Source organism: Mus caroli, unplaced genomic scaffold (genome assembly GCF_978045245.1).
Source record: "Mus caroli unplaced genomic scaffold, Mus_caroli_1 scaffold_7, whole genome shotgun sequence".
Taxonomy (NCBI): domain Eukaryota; kingdom Metazoa; phylum Chordata; class Mammalia; order Rodentia; family Muridae; genus Mus; species Mus caroli.
The window spans coordinates 101,836,523-101,854,206 of record NW_028227262.1 but is presented as its reverse complement, the minus strand read 5'-3'; the positions used below and the strand labels follow the sequence as shown (position 1 = coordinate 101,854,206).

General features: G+C 39.2%; 1 protein-coding gene across 9 annotated transcripts in view; it reads right to left on the bottom strand.

Moving 5' to 3' along the window:
* Ezh2 (enhancer of zeste 2 polycomb repressive complex 2 subunit) overlaps positions 1-17,684 on the bottom strand; it is a 63,449-nt gene that overhangs the window by 13,442 nt on the left and 32,323 nt on the right. For all 9 annotated transcript variants that reach the window (XM_085840641.1, XM_085840648.1, XM_085840647.1 and 6 more), the window contains exons 4-9: positions 12,740-12,856; positions 10,418-10,538; positions 8,513-8,653; positions 6,594-6,696; positions 6,024-6,187; positions 1,160-1,251 (exon numbers count right to left, since the gene is read on the bottom strand). In XM_085840641.1, the coding sequence (XP_085696767.1) occupies positions 1,160-1,251; positions 6,024-6,187; positions 6,594-6,696; positions 8,513-8,653; positions 10,418-10,538; positions 12,740-12,856 (738 nt within the window). The remainder of the gene's footprint in view (positions 1-1,159; positions 1,252-6,023; positions 6,188-6,593; positions 6,697-8,512; positions 8,654-10,417; positions 10,539-12,739; positions 12,857-17,684) is intronic.

Sequence of the window (17,684 nt, the reverse complement as noted above, 5' to 3'; positions counted from 1 at the left end):
TAAAATATAGTAAATGAAAATATATTTTAAAAAAATAAAGGTATTTTTCTCTACATATACATACAGTGCATTTAAAAGAATCTCAAAAGACATACTAAGTGTATTAAATCAGACTTCCTATTTCAAGACTTAAAATAATACATACCTCTTTAAAGGTACTATTTAAAGAATACAAGGACACAAAACATATACATGCATGACTTAGTCACACTGGTCTTACTATTAAAACATCCAATTATTTTTTCCTGTGAAGGATGCAAAGCCACAGGAAGATATGAAAGAACTTTTAGGTACAAGATTAGGGTTACATTTTGCATTCTGAAGTACCACAATCCAATCTCAGAAAGTATAAAACAATGGTTAGAGCATGGTTTGTAAGAGACCACAGAAACATTTTAGATGAGCCAATAAAGTTCTGCCTTATAAAGAATATAAAACAGTGCTCAGGAATTCCTTTATTTTTATTTTTATTTTTTTAGTGGAAATAGAAGAGCAAAGTTTGAAAGGAGCCAACAGTTTTATACTTCACTCTACAAAAACCAAATTGCTTAAAAATAGGATACCTTCTGTAGGTGCCATTCATTGAATCTTCTGTCCAAAATCCAACAGGCAATATATACCCACTTAGTTCCTAGGTAGGAGTGGCTTGGTTCAAAGAGGGGAAATGGTAAAAAATAAGATAGTACCCGTAAAAAAACAACTTTCCTGCCTCATATTTTCCTAATCCCTTACTCCTAATCTCCATCACTTAAAAAAAGAAAACCTGTTTGGGATCTATGGTACACCTTAAACTCTAAGTGCCTAAAACATTCACAGAAGGGATACGTCCATGATAAGACTTAAGAACGCCTGCATAAGACTACTGAGTTTCTGGTGTTTAAGTGGGCTATTGGTACCTCATACTCTCTTAAACTTTGTGGAGAGTCTTTGATCCTAAGAACCGTGAAATGTTGCTGAAGAAATAACACAGATAAACAGAGAGTAATACAAAATTAATAGACTACACTGTGCAGGACACAGCTCTGAAAGAAACAAGGATAAGAACACTGCCTGTCATATGGCCAATGTAAATATGGATCCAGACAGCGTTACTGCTGGCTTTACCACCTCCACCAAAGTTCTTAAGAGCCCTCCAGAGTAACAAAGCACTGAATCTCACCAGATGCTGGTAACACTGTGGTCCACAAGGCTTGTTGTCCAAAGCTGTTTCTGTGTTCTTCCTCTTATATGTGTTGGGTGTTGCATGGAAGGCTGTAAAATAAGCACAAAGTACCTGAATATGGCTATAAAAAGTTTACTTTTTCATTTCCCCAGAGCCATTGGAAAATCCAGTATCTCCTACATATGTAGCTTACTTCCTACAGCTCCCCATCTCTCACAGGGTACCCTCCACTCGGCCTCCAACCTCCAAGAAAGGTGACGACATGGTAAACTCTGGAATGATTCATAATTCTTATTTTCCCTTTGCAAGTATGATCTATGGGAATAAAGTGTGACTATACACATTTACTTGAGTCTTTAGTATCTCCAACAAGCGAAAAATATTGAAAAAAAAACCAACAGACTGCCTAATTTTACAAAAATATTCTGGCATCTACAATTTCTCTGCCTAGGGAGGCTTTTTATGTTTTTGTTTTTTGAACTTTGGGGGTGGGAGTGGGAAGGAGATATCGGGTGAGATAGAAGGGTGGTATCTTTCCCAGGCTGGCTTTGAACTCATAGCAATACTCTAGCCTTGCCCCCTGAGAACTACAATTATAGATGTGTTGATATCACCACATCCAGCTCTGACTTAGATGAAGGGACAATTTACTAAACATGAACTAGAAAATGGTTCTGCTTATAAAATTTCTAGAACAAAGAAGCTTCAATATCTGGAACTCAATTCTAGGTTGTGTTAACCAGTTGTTTTCTCACACAATGGAAAAAGTCAATGCTTAAAACTAACTATTCAAGTCGTGCGTGGTGGCGCGCGCTTTTAATCCCAGCACTTGGGAGGCAGAGGCAGGCGGATTTCTGAGTTCAAGGCCAGCCTGGTCTACAAAGTGAGTTCCAGGACAGCCAGGGCTACACAGAGAAACCCTGTCTCAACCCCCCCCCCCAAACCTAACTATTCAAAATTATACAATAGGAAAATGACCTTAAATTGGCTAAAAATAAGTGATATTCACAGAACTATGTAGGGTTTTGGTGGTTTTAAAAAAGCCTTTTTCATAAAGGCTCCACTCTTTATCTTCTCCATTTAAGTACAAGATATCCAGTCCTGGGCCTAGCTCAGCAAAGGCTCAAGCACTGAGCTAAAAATCCCAAGCTGTCCCCTCACAAAAAAACATTTTAACAATCATACCTTTTTTAAACAATGGTTGTGGGGTTTGTTGTTTTGGTTTAAACTTTTGTTGTTGTTGTTTTGTTTGTTGAGACATGAATTCTCTGTGTGGCCTGGCTATCCTGAAACTCACTCTATACACTAGCTGGCCTTCAACTCAGAGATGCACCTGCCCCTGCCTCCCAAATGCTGGGATTAAAGGTGTGAGCCACCATATCCAACAGTTTTTGCATACATACAAAGTTTTGCTATGTTAGCCTAGACTGGCAATCATCTTGCCTCTGCAGAAATAATGTAAAATTATAAATAGATATCCAACTTCAACAAGTTGACTTCTACATTCACACCATGGCACACATATGCCAACATGTATGCCCACAGACAAAGTCAATCACTCAACCAATGTCATTAATAAAGGCCCAAAGACAGAGAAAAGATACCTAAAACTAAGAAACAGACCTAGGAGCTGGGGTGCTGGCTCAGTGAATAAATAAATACATTGATAATAAGCAATGAAAGAAGTACTATATATCTCAAAGCAGGGAATGATTTGAACTCCATAAATGATACTAAAACATTTAGATAACTTTGTGAATGAGGAAAAGTTAGATCCATGTTCATACCAGAATAAGTTCTAAACAGGAAGATACACAAGTATATGTGTTTTTTTAAACCGAGAAGTAGGTGTGATGGGGAGGCTCCCAGGATACCAGGAAAGGCGCTAGCCATCAAGTTTCTCCACCTGAGTTTAATGCCTAGACTGTGGAAACTTGTCCTGACCTCCACAAGAGCACCATAGCAAGCATATCCTTCAACCTCCAAAACAAATAAACAAATTAAAGAAAAACTTAGAGAGTTTATGTGGGGAGGGGATTTTTATAGTCTTAAAGGTGGTGGAAGCCACGTGATAATTTTGATTTCTTTTTAAAAAATTTAACTATACTTAAGGACCTTTTATTGAACAAACTTTAAATAATTCATTTCAAGGGAACTTATCTCAGGGGTGGGGAATGACTTCAGTAAGAAAAGTGTTCACATAGGCAGGAGGACCTGACCTCTGATCCTCACACCTCTGTAAAACAGAGTGTGGCAGGAGGCATCCAAGAGCAGAAGGGAAGGAAGCAGAGATGGGGAGGTTCCCAGAGGCTCACTGTCCCATCAACCTATGCAAAAAGCTGAGCTCCCAGTTCACTGTAAGATCTTAGCTCAACAAATAAGGCAGAGAAGGATAAACGACAAACAGAACCTTTCAAATGTCATATGGAAGCCTACCTATTACCATAAAAGCCCCCATCACACGCCCAAAAAACACCTCACACAGAATTAATCTAGAGTTACTCTATAATGTGGCAACAATGCCTATAGAAAACCCACAGGCTAACAAATCAAATGCCAAGTGCTGGGAATACGTTACCTCTTTTGGAGTTGTTGACCAGTGAGATCCCATAGGTGCCCAAACATTATAAGCTTTTGCCAATGCTATTGATAAGACCTCTTACTAAAGACATCACATACTTGGGTCATAGAAGGTATCAGGCTGGCACTGAACTGGATACTTCATCCCTACCAGCTAGCATTCCTAGTGCTGAAAGGTGCTATGCACACTAATGAGGGAGAAAAGAAATCACTAATTAGCTTTCCTAGCTGTGACTGATGCAAGATGCAGTAAAAAAAACTGGTCTGGCAAGATCTGCACTGCTGCAGTAGTACCATGAACATCATGAGAGTAGACAACCACTTTCTGATTGGATTTAAGTCCCACTCTACAAGATGATACCTATATCTTGCATCACTGTTGAGCCAAGAATCTGTAGCTAGACAAGGCATGGATGGACCCTAGGGATGGAGAGAGCCTAATAGTATTATTCCGCTAAATAGACATAGTATTAAATCAATTGCTAATAACACCATTATACCCACAAGTTAATGCATTTCTTAATCGTTACGAGAGAAGCTTCTATTTGCAGTACATGGTGATTAATATAAAGACCCACAACTGGTCAATGTGCACAGAATAGGAGACTAAGAATGTCTAGGCCTAATGGGAAATCTATATCACATGCTGCTGGGTGTTTGCGGCACATGCATTTAATCCGAGCACTCTGGAGGCAGAGACAGGAGAGTTTGAGGCCATTGGTCTACTGAGCTTGTTCCAGGAGAGCCAAGGTTATACAAAGAAAACGGGGTGAGGGGATGGGGGTGGGGTGGAATGACATTTTATTCACTGCAAATTTTAGGAATGGGGATGTGGCTTACTGGGAGTGTTCAGGGATGGGGGTGTGTCTTAATGGGAGTGTGTGCAGGGATGGGCTGTGGCTATAGTATAATGTGTGCCCAGCAGAGGCAAGGCCCTGGGTTCAATCTCTAATACTACAGAAAACAAACAAACCCACACACCAGCCTGTAGAGAATTCCAACTTTAGTGGGATATGGTGGTATGCTCCTGTAATTTTAGAGCTCAAGAAGTTGAGGCAGGAGAATCAAAAGGATCATGAAAATCAACAGTTCAAGGCTAGCCTCAGCTACATACGAAGTATGAGACACTATTTCAAAAAAAACAAAACAAATTCCAGTTACCTGGAAATTTTACTAAGAAACCTCATTTCCTAGAAATGCCAAAGGAAAAAAATTAGTTTTCATACTGACATTAAGGACATTTTATGTTTGCTTGTTTTGAAATATGAAGTACTTATAAAACAATTATTCGGCCAGGCAGTGGTGGCGCACGCCTTTAACCCCAGTACTTGGGAGGCAGAGGCAGGCAGATTTCTGAGTTTGAGGCCAGCCTGGTCTACAGAGTGAGTTCCAGGACAGCCAGGGCTACACAGAGAAGCCCCATCTCCGAAAAAAAACAAAAAAAACAAACAAAAAAAACAACAACAACAAAAAAAAAAAAACTTACTGTTGAGACTAGCAAACACAGAAGTGGATGCTCACAGTCAGCTATTGAATGGATCACAGGGCCCCCAATGGAGGAGCTAGAGAAAGTACCCAAGGAACTACAGGGATCTGCAACCCTATAGGTGGAACATTATGAACTAACCCGTATCCCGGAGCTCTTGACTCTAGCTGCGTATGTATCAAAAGATGGCCTAGTCGGCCATCACTGGAAAGAGAGGCCCATTGGACTTGCAAACTTTATATGCCCCAGTACAGGGGAATGCCAGGGCCAAAAAGTGGGAGTGGGTGGGTAGGGGAGTGGGGGGGTGGGGGGATGTATGGGGAACTTTTGGGATAGCATTGGAAATGTAAATGAGGAAAATATCTAATAAAAAATATTTAAAAAAACCAATTATTCGAAGGATCAAAAAGAAACAAAAATATTTTAACACTAGGCAAGTAATTGTTTATATAAATGCCTTTTCACCAATTCATTAACAACAAAATTTGTTCATAAATATCTGTAATACTGCTCTGACCTCCTTCACTGTAATAACTTCATTATAAAACAGCCTTGTAAAGAGTCACTGAGCTTCAAGTTAATGGGAAGCAGCGAATGGAATAAAATGTGTACAAAAGATGTCAGAGGAATCCTCAGGGAGTGTAAAAGTCTCAGTACAGGGATGTAATGTATTTCTCAATCCTCACTAAGATTGGCCGGCAGTACATTTTGGTTGTGGTAACTGACAGCAAATTGCTTTACTACAGATTTCAACAGCAAAGATAGAAAATGAAAACGTACAATAACTGCACTTACGATGTAGGAAGCAGTCATACTTAAAACATCGTCGACAGAAGAGCGTATGAAATGAATGCAAGCTTTGCTCCCTCTGAACAGATTTGGCATTTGGTCCATCAATGTTTGGAGTACATTCAGGAGGCAGAGCACCTGGGAGCTGCTGCTCCGTGAGTTCTTTATATCTGACATTAGACAAACAAACAAACGATGTAAGTAAAACACAAAGAAAAATCACTTTTTTGAAAGTTTCTCAAAGGTTTCCAAGGGTTTGATTTTTCTTAAAAGTTTACTAGTTTGGATGAACTATAAAACTCTCTACCAGCGTCCAGAATATCCTAGTATAAACTGTACACAGGCAGATAACATGCGTGAATTCTCATATATATATATATATATATATATATATATATATATATATATATATATATAAATATATATATACTCAATAAAAACTAAAATTTTTCTAATATACAAGTGTGTATATGTGTGTGTGTGTGTGTGAGAGAGAGAGAGAGAGAGAATACTTGAAATAATAAACCAAGATAACATGCACAACTGCACCAAATTAAAAAGAAAAAAAAATCTTACTTTTCTTTCAGTTCTTCTGCTGTGCCCTTATCTGGAAACATTGAAGAAATGGCTTCAAATATTTTATCAGCAGGAAATTTCCGAGGTGGGCAAGCTTCTTTATCTAAACAGTGAATTGTGATAAGGGAGGAAATGGAAGAAACAAGTTTCAATTTCATTTTCTCTGTATCACAGCATCTCAACAAAGCTGATTTTCTAAGAACTTGTCACCTTTGGTTCACTTTTGGGGGGTTGTTGGGGAGGGAGTAATCTTTGAGACTGCGTAGTCTTAGTTGGCTTGCAACTAAGTAGACCAGGTTGACTTCCAGCCTCCGATGATTACTTTATTATTTTTTTGTATGTACATGTATGTGTGCTCATGTGCACCTGAGTGAAGACACATGGTGTGCACACCACTGTGCACGTGTGAGGGTCAGGGAAGAACTTTTGTGGGTCAGTGCTCTCCTTCCTCTTTGGAATTAAGAAACTGAAATCAGGTCAAGACTTGCTCAGCAAGCACTCTTATCCACTGATCCATCTCGCTAGCCAACTTTTCTGTCTTATTGTCTCTGACTCCCAAGTGCTAGTATGACCAGGATGACGCACTAACACTGGCTTGGGGGTTTTGCTTTGTTTTGTGGGGGGAGGTTTGCCTAGTTTAGTCCAAGATGGCATAAAACTCATTATGTAGATAAGGATGACCTTGAACTTCTGACTCTCCTGCTTTCGCTTTCAAGAACTGAGATTACAAGGTGTCACCAAACCCTGTATTACTAACTTCTAATGGAAAATCCTGTCAAATACTAGAAAGACAAATATAAAATTCAAGTATGAGATGCTAAGAGTACAGGAAGACAGATCCCCCAAATGTTGATTATTTGAAACTAATAGCTTTGTGTCAGAGCTGATCATTAATCCACTTTCAGATCTGTCCATCACATGGAAGAACTTAGCAATCACTTACTGACTCCTAAGTGTATTTCTGTTATAAAGAATACATGTCTTTTGATGCAATTTCCCCCACTTAACTCTGCTATGCTGTCTTTTTTTTTTTTTGGTTTTTCGAGACAGGGTTTCTCTGTGTAGCCCTGGCTGTCCTGGCACTCACTTTGTAGACCAGGCTGGCCTCGAACTCAGAAATCCGCCTGCCTCTGCCTCCCGAGTGCTGGGATTAAAGGCGTGCGCCACCACGCCCAGCTTCTGCTATGCTGTCTTAACAGTCAGCTTGCTAAGTACAAGATAGCATTATGGACTCTCTACTATTTGGGGTAGACTGCTTTCTAGCAACACCTAACAAGTGTAGAGGCAATAGCACAGCTCTCAAGTCAGACCTAGGTCATCAACTTGGGGCTCAGATTCTACTTTTTCCCAATATAGCTATCTTAAGTTTCTTAGCCTTTAACCTCCCTAAACCTATTTCCAATATATAATGGAGCTGATAATAACATATGCATTGTAAAGCTGTGGAAGGATAAGCTGGTATATATGAAGTTAGTATACAACTTATACATGATATATATGATATTATTATAAAGATAATTATGATAACTCATCAGCAAAGTGCAAAAAAGGATTATGTCCTTCTGCTTGGCAAAGGAAACAAAAAAGCTCTAGTGGAGAATGAAATGCTGCAGAAAATATATTTGATCATACACTTAACAAAAAGGGGGTAGTTTCATTATACCCATACATGGGTGGTTTTTACATTATTTACATGTATTAATTATATGGTGTATGTATGCCACCATGTGCTGATGTGAAGATCAGGGGCAACTCAGTAGAGTCAGTTCTTTTCTTCTATAGAGTGGGTTCCAGGGATCAAACTTTATTTATCAAGCTTGGTACTAAGCACCCTTACCCACCGAGTCATCTTACCAGCCTGATACTTTTTTTTAAAAGAATTATATAAAGTTCAAACAAAAAACCAATACTGAACATACCATCTTGACTATCCTCTAGATCTTTCTGTTTTTCTTCTCTTTCATCTGGATCATCTCCATCATCGTCATCATCATCATCATTATATTGACCAAGAGCATTTACCAACTCCACAAAGATTTCATCATTTATAAATCCACATTCTAAAAGTCAAATGTCAAAAACAGAGGGAAAAAGATAATGACAAGTTTATGTCTGTCTTTTCTAATCTGGAAGAATCGTGAAGGCCTATCAGCAGTGTAACCTGAGGGGCAGTAAGGACAGTCAAGATCAATTTCACAGCCAGCAAAGAAAACAGCATTTACCTTCTCAGGAATCAACCCTCTCCAGCTGATCCAGGCTGTATTACTCCCTTAATCCATAAAGACCTGTAGTTTTAGCTTCCTTCCAATCTGTGTCACTGACTGACCACTTCAAACCTGTTTTGCATTATGATATGACCACATCTCCGTTTGCTCAGATATCAAGAGAGCCTCCTGTTCAGAAACCTGAATCCAGGATTCTGTTAACTTAATTTCACGGGCTCTGGCTGCCCTGAGGAAGGCATTGTTGAGCAGAAAGCCTTTCTGAAGCACATGCCCCATACACAGATCTTTAAACTTAGTTTTACTATTGAAAGCTTACCAAAAATCACACACTCTATTCCTATAAAATCTATGTGTTGTTGCTGCTGGAGTTTATAACCAGTTACTGATGGTTACCAAGTGGCAAATAAGATCCTCAAATGGAAAAACTAAAGAAACACTAAAAATTTATGCCTATAAGCCCAGACTAGCTCTTTATAGTCAACTACAAAAGTTAGTTTTATTATTAAAAAGATTTTTTATGAACTCTATATATACTTAAGAAACCCTTCTATGACAGTCTGAATGAAAATGATGTTGATCGGCCCACAGGGAGTGGCATGCTTAGGAAGTGTGGCACCGCTGGAGTAGGTGTGGCCTTGCTAGAGGAAGTGTGTCAGTGGGGGCAGGCTTTGAGGTCTTAGGTGCTTAAGCCAGACCCAGTGGCTGTTGGGGTTAGCCTTGTGACCTGTGGATTCAGAACCTGAGTTCTATGCCCTGGTCCAGACTACAACCTGATCTTGGGGCATTGCAGTAACACCGGTACTGCAAAGAATACTCCTCAATCATAACTGATTGATCAATAAATGGCTGGGTTTATGACTGGGCATAGAGAAGGTAGGACTTATAACCAAGGAAGATTTCTAGAGAGACCTGGAGGAAGGAGGAAAAGATGAGAGAGAAGCTGGTCCTGAGGACACACATGGTACAGAGCAAGTTGAGTAAAATGCAAACTGAAAGTACACGGGGCCTGTCGTTTGTATATAGAAGAGCTCAGAATCTGCCTAGTCTAGGATTACAGCCTGTAAATAAATATGAACTGTTTCTGTGTCAATTACTTGGGAATTATACGAACAAAAATGAGGCAGAAACCTCCAATAGATATTAAGGAGTAAAGGGGGGGCACAGCAACACCCCAGAAAATTAGTATTGATTAAGTGTAACTCTCTCTTCCTGCTTTCTGCCATCCAGATGTAGAACTCTAGGCTCCTTCTCCAGCACCAGACTTGCCTGTGTGCCACCATGCTTCCTGCCATGATGATAATGGAATAAACTTTTTTTTTTTCTTTTTTTTGGTTTTTCAAGACAGGGTTTCTCTGTATAGCCCTGGCTGTCCTGGAGCTCACTTTGTAGACCAGGCTGGCCTCGAATTCGGAAATCTGCCTGCCTCTGCCTCCTGAATGCTGGGATTAAAGGCGTGTGCCACCACGCCTGGCTGGACTAAATAAACCTCTCAACAGTTAGCAAGCCCCAATCAAATGCTTTCCTTTTAAGAGTTGCCACTGTCATGGCAACAAGAAAACCCTCAGACCCTCAACTAAAGAGAATATACATATAGCTCACCTCTGTCACCATGCACTTTTCCATCATAATTTTTTATTAGTTCTTCAATGAAAGTGCCATCCTGATCCAGAACTTCATCCCCCATATAAGGAATGTTATGTAAAACAGTTTCATCTTCCACCTGAAAGGAAGGAAGGAAGGAAGGAAGGAAGGAAGGAAGGAAGGAAGGAAGGAAGGAAGGGAGGAAGGGAGGAAGGGAGGAAGGGAGGAAGGGAGGAAGGGAGGAAGGAAGGAAGGAAGGAAGGAAGAGAGAGAGAGAGAGAGAGAGAGAGAGAGAGAGAGAGAGAGAGAGAGAAAGAAAGAAAGAAAGAAAGAAAGAAAGAAAGAAAGAAAGAAAGAAAGAAAGGAAGAAAGGAAGAAAGGAAGAAAGACAGACAGAAGGGAAAAGAGAGAAAAAGAAAGGAAGAAAGAAAGAAAAGTTAAAACCAGATATATTCTAATTTTTAAACTAGACTTTAAGCATTTATTTAAAACTTGAAGGCCCGAGAGATGGCTCAGCAGGTAAAGACCATGCTTGACAACCAGAACTCAATCCCTGGGACCCATGTGGTAGGCAGAGAACTAACTCCCCACATGCTGACCCCCTATACATTTGTCATGATAAACACAAATACATACATACTTGTGTGTGTGTGTGTGTGTGTGTGTGTGTGTGTGTGTGTGTGTGTGTGTAATTACGTAGGACACATACACATAAAACTTAAAACTTAAGCCCTCGGTGTGAGACTTAAATGTGATACACTTGCCCAGCATTCTGAGCATTGAGTTTAATTCCTGGTACCACACAAAAAAAGTTAATGAGATAACTAAAACCAGTATTTTCCATGAGTACTTGTCTTTATCCAGATCTGTAGAGAAAACTATAACTACACTTAATCTAAGAAAGAAAACTGCTGCAGGTTACATGAGACCTCAAGTTTAAGACACTCTGATTGCAGATACTAAATTGGAAGGTACCTTAATAGAACTGATGATATGTGGCTTATCCAAATAAACTACAAATACTCATCAACAAAGAGTTTTTAAAAACTTTATTTGGTGATCTAATAATTAAAATATTCAATACAATAAAAATCTAGGGATACTCTGGAGATCTGAATGAGAAACGCCCTCCCTAGGTTTCTGTATTTGAACACTTGGTTCCTAGTTGGTAGCACTGTTTAGAAGGTTTAGCAAGTACAACCTTGCTTGAGGAAGTGTGTCACTGGATAACGTTTTAAGATTCCATGGCTCACTCCACTTCCAGTCAGCATCCCCAACTCCCCACTCTGTTTAGTGATTCAGTTACGATGGGATTCTTAGCTTCATGCTCCTCCAGCCACCACGCCTCTGGCTGCCATGGTAATTCTTATCCCCCTGGAACCATAAGCCCAAATAAACTCTTCCTTCTATAAATTGCCTTGGTCTTGGTGATTTATCACAGCAAGGGGGGAAAAAACTGATACTAATATAAAAGACTATCAATGGTCTTGTCATTCTATGCCAAAAGGATTTATACTTGTAAAATCAAAATACTCTACAGCAACAGAAACTATTTCAGTAATTTGGTGAACAAGTCATACATCAAAGCTGATTATGCTAGTGAACAAGACAAGCAAATCTACATCAAAGCGTGACAACCAGCTGGGAAAGGCCAATCAAAGAAAATGTAGAGAGACTAGAATATCTGAGAACACAAAGGACAAAAACCAATCATCTAAGGAAGAAAACTATACAGCCAAGTACATGACAGTAACGATACAAAAGACTAGACGGTCCTGAAGCATGTGTCCAAAACCTAAGTTAGGGCAGGCTTAATCGAAAAAGCCCTTGAACAAGGCATTGGTTAAATGCTTTAGAAAAGTTTTAGGACGTTAACTCTGAAAAACAGAACATAATGGCAAAGACTCGCTGGAAGACAAAGACAACATTTCAAGTAGTACAAGCCTCAGATCAGACTATGATAACAATCAACAGGAAAGGACACACTGGAAAAAGCCATGAAACACACAGGTGGCCATCAGGCAACTAAGAAATAGGAAGATTAAATGATTTCAAAACATCACTAGTCAACAAATTTTGAGTTTGTTATCAGAAATTTAAAGAAAGAAACAAACAAATATTGAGACAAAAGCAAAGTGTGAGTAATAAAGGGGAAATGTAGAGTTTAGCATATATAATGTTCAGGTTCAGAGTATACATATGTGACTGCTATGGGTTCAATTTATTCTGTTCTATTTTTATTAGTTAAAGATCATCAGCACATATCTGAGGTGTTTTTGAGACAGCCATGGAGGCTGACATTTGAGAGCAGAACAAGCAAAGGCTACATTACTTACATACCATAAAATTCTGTTGTAAAGGCGACCAAGAATACATTATAGGCACCGAGGCGACTGCATTCAGGGTCTTTAACGGGATGACTTGTGCTGGAAAATCCAAGTCACTGGTGACTGAACACTAAAACAGAACACAAATAAGTAAAAACTTCCTCTTACAAATCAAAAGATCAACCTTTGATCCCAAAAGATCAAGCTATGGTTGTCATCATACTGTGAACAGATGCTGTAACTCTGAATATAATTTTTATGATGCAAAGGTTCATAAAATCCAAAAAGAATCATCTTTTCTCTAAGGTGTCTCCTTAGACATTCTCCATCTTTTGTAAGCTTTTAATCCCCTCCAGCCTTTCTCATACTTACCATTAACAGTTAAAATCAAAAACTATATTCATATTAGCCTCAGAAATCTGATCTGCAGCACGTTTTCTCTAAACACTTGAGTTTATTTTTAATTCTGATCACTCAAGCACATAGATTAGAATATATTATATATACCAAATGTGTCCTAAGATTATGAATTGCATTGACCTTATTTCTTTGTTTGGTGAGATGAGGTCCTGTTATTGAATTTAATCTGTAGACCAGGATTGTCCTCAAATTCACAATTCTCCTGCCTCAGCCTAAAAGATGCTATGAATGCTAAGATAACAGGCAGATATCACTATGGTATATCTAAACCTTATCTTTTCTCTTGCTTTTTAAAAATGTCATATTTTATATATTATCAAATAATGGATTAAGAGTAACAGATGAGTTTCAATCGCAAAAACATTTTAATCAGCTTTATAAAATCTAACTGTTCACATGTAAGGCGCTACATTAAGCACAGTAAATGTTTTATCATAGTTATTATGACTCTAGTTGAAGGCACTTACCCCACTTTGCAATGAAAAACCTACAGTAAAGAAAGGACAAGGAGTTTGCTCAAGATCATACATGGAGTATACACAGCAAGTCTGATTCTGCTCACTGCTCTGACCCACTGCCATGATACTTCATCTCTATAACACACCTTCTATCCCTTAAAATTCATTTTGTATTATTTATCATAATAATGATTTAATGTTAAATTTCTGGGGCATCAAAAAGAGACAGAATTTGACCTCCACCAACAGACAGAACTGTGTTTATTAATGCATATATCGAGGAACAACTTCTCTCTAGAGGAAGAAACTGAGGGGCCTGCCAGGGAGCAAAGGTAGCTGTGGGCTATGAGGCTTGATTGAGGAAATTGCTGTAGCCTTGGTCACTCCTGTAATCTCTCCTTCCTGAAACTGTTAGCCCAAGGCAAGACAGACTACCCAACTATAATCTCACAGGAATTCTGTCTCACAACTGAGGCACTCTATCAGACTTCACAGCACACTATTCTTCCTGTATCACAGAGGAAAAAACTGCTAATTACACTGTGACATAATGCCTTCTTACCACAGTGACTTAAACAAAAAAATGTTGGTTAAAAATTGTTAACATTTTTGCAATTTCGATTCTAATATGGTAAAAATCCGTGCCCTAATAACCACATTGCTTTCTATCCTGGTGAGGAATCCAGCTTAAAAGAGTTCTATTCTCAAATGTCAAGCCTCCATGGCTGTCTCAAAAATACCTCAGATATGTACTGATGATCTTTAACTAATAAAAATAGAACAAAATAAATTGAACTCATGGCAGTCACATTTGTACACACGATATACAGAGTCAGTGTCTGAGATTTATGTAGGGTGTTTTCAAGTCAGCAAGAGTGGGACTGGATGAGGTGAGATTACTCGCACACAGGCTACATAAGCCTACATGTGTACTCATGTGTACCTCATGTTTAGAGCCTTCAGTTCTACATAGCTGCTCGGGAACTCTGACCATCACAGTGCACACTGCACACAAAGATGACTCCTTCCTAACAGAAGTGAAAGTGACAGACAAAGTAGTTCCAAAGAACTAAGATAGTGATGTCTACTTATGTGTTTTCCAAAAAGGCAAAGGAAAAATAACAATACCAAAAGCTCAAAGTCAAGTAAATAAGGTGTGAATGGCTTATTAATGTCCTCTTTCCTAACCGGCGTCACTCACAGATCCTCATCCCCCCATTTGCTAATCCAATAACTACAGAAACTAACATTTATTGATCACATGCTGTGTTCCAATCACCACGCTAAGTAACTGCAGATATTCATAACCCTAAGTAGTTCTTGTAATCACCTTATGATACAATTTTAACATCACAATCCACAAACGGGACCAGGGGCCAGAAATTAAATCTTCCTAGTAAGAAGTAAACTCAGAAGGTAGGACTAAAAACGAAGTCTAATTGTAACATCCAAGAACTTCCTCAATTTACTGTGCTTTAGTTCTTGCTCTCAGAAGCTCACGGGAAAGATTCACTATAGAGCCTATAGTATCTGCTATGTGGAATGTGACCACACCCAGTAAGGTCACAGGGGTATCACCAACAATTCTCCTCACTCTATCCCTAGCACATCTTCCTTCCCTTCAACCTGACTAGGTAAATTTAAGTATGAAATGATTTTAATTACTCAATAAAGCATCACATATTATCCAATAATCTTAAATATAAAACAATTTTCATTTCTTAAAAAAAGTTATTAACTTTTGTTTTATATTTGGTGGGAATAAATTAATTCTACATAGAAGCTGTCTTTATAGCTTAGAGAGACAGACTGGTTCTCCAACCCTGACTTACCTGTGTTAGCACATGAATCCAAGGTCATGTGTAAGTCAGACAGAAAATATTCTTTTCAACTACTAGTTAAGGGGATAACTGATTTGCAGAAAACTTTCTGGCTATACTAATGTAAGCTGGAAACTCACAGAAGCACAGAAAACAGGAAGGCACGGGCTATAGCACAAATGACACCCCCTGTCTAACATCTCCTCCCCATTTCTGATACCCACCACTTTAAAGTTCTGAGTCATCCACAAGTCACCAAGGGATAAAACACAAGCTCTGTAAGGGGAAGAGCAGCTGAGGTGAACGGTAGGATTTTTACCTTTCTACCTCAAAACAATATTCAGCAGTGTCTTAAAACATATGTTTGTGGTGTCAACAGATTATGTTTGTGGCAGAAAGTTCAGTTCCTTCCAAGCTCTGAGGACACCTATGTGGAGAATGAAGCTGAGCTCTCTGCAGCACCTCTGGATCCTACCCCACACAGTCTCTAGCCATGCTACAACCATACCGTCCTCACTCGTGAAATGATACTGAAATGCCACAGCATTTGCAGGTAAAACAAGTTAGGAATGCTATGTGTTGACTTACAGAAAATTATACAAAACTCCCAGTTACTTAGCAACTTTACTTCCTTTGAACGTGTTTCGCTCTCAACTCTTTAAATACTTATATCGCTCAAAACAGTGCAAAAGCTGTTGTTGACCTCAAGAGTCACCAGAGCATTTTTGCCTGCTCAGTTATACCTCTAGGAGGCCTACTTTAGCAACTTAAATTTCTAATTCTAACTCCAATTTCAGGATCACACAAGACATTATTACAGATAATTCAACAGTGGTAAAGAAAAACAAGTTACCAAGGATGGCACACTGTCAGAAAACACAGCTAAATGGTAAGTAGCCAGCTTCCTCTGAGGTCGGGGACTTACACCAACTAGCTGGTACAATAGGCAACTGTGTGGCTGGAGAGGAAGCCAAGCCAAAAATAGTAGTTGTAGGAGTGCACAACCAAACTGAGGCTCTTGGCAGAAGACTGACTGGTTCCAAGTAAAAACTGTGTTATGGAAAATCGTAGAGGGAGAGCAGGGGAATGGCCTGCAGGGAAGGGAGAAAAATTAACACACCCTACTATGTGCCAAGCACCATGTTAGAGACTTTACCAAAGTTGACTTTAAAATTCTCTACTACCTTATGAGGTAAATATTCCCCATTTTAGGCAGGACATCCCAAAGGACAATAGTAACAGCCACTCCACCTCTGAATGACCCTTAGCATGAAGGCAGTTAAACCCAGCTGCAAAAAAGTCCACGGGAGTTATATCACACCAGCTACTGTACTGGGTGGTGTGATCGATCATACATTCTTGAATACTCACTGGCTCATTCAGTTAGTTCATACTCAGACACCATGAACTGTCATTATTTTCAAACATACTCCTATTTCCTATTTCTCCATATGAGAACAAAGAAGAAGCAGAAAGCCATAGCCCGGGAAGAGAATGTGAGTGAAAGGCATCAGCTACTCTCAACCCAGGGAGGCCACCAGCCCAGGAGAGAGTGAAGAGGAGACATCAGCTATCGTCAACCTCAAAGGGAAGCTGAAGATTACTTCCAAGACTACCTTAATTTTTCTTCAGGACTTAAGGAAAGAAAGGGAAAACAAAGTCCAAGTTTTTAATTAGCTAGGCCTTATGGTAAGGGCAATATACATATTTAAATTCAAGACCGCTTTCTGGTGAAGCAAGAAGGAAAAAAAAGGAATGAGTTAAGCAGCATGTATTGAGGAAGCTCAACAGCAAACATGGCTTGATAACCAGTTGGAAGGGCAGAGGAAGAAGACTGAAGGGGACATTCTTGAGAAAAAGTATCTCTCAAACAAGAGGGTCAGAAATAAAAACAAAAATGGGCCTAACATCTTCAGGCAAGTATTTAATGAAACCTAGGGAATAAACAGTAGTCTATTCCAGATTATAAACTGCTTCCATTTTTGATATTATACATTTATGTCAAAAAGCCATTGCATACTGGAGTCTCCCTTGTAACAAAAGGAAATTATCTTGGATTTCACTTTCATCTAATATCACTCTTACACTTCTTCCTAGCAGAAATGTACAAGCATTTCTCTGTGTGTGTGTGTGTGTGTGTGTGTGTGTGTGTGTGTGTGTGTATGCATGCTGAGGGAGGGGAGTATTTTTGTTGTTTTTTGCTTTGAGATAGAGTCTCTCTGTGTAGCCTTGGCTGGCAGGGAATTTTCTATTGAGACCA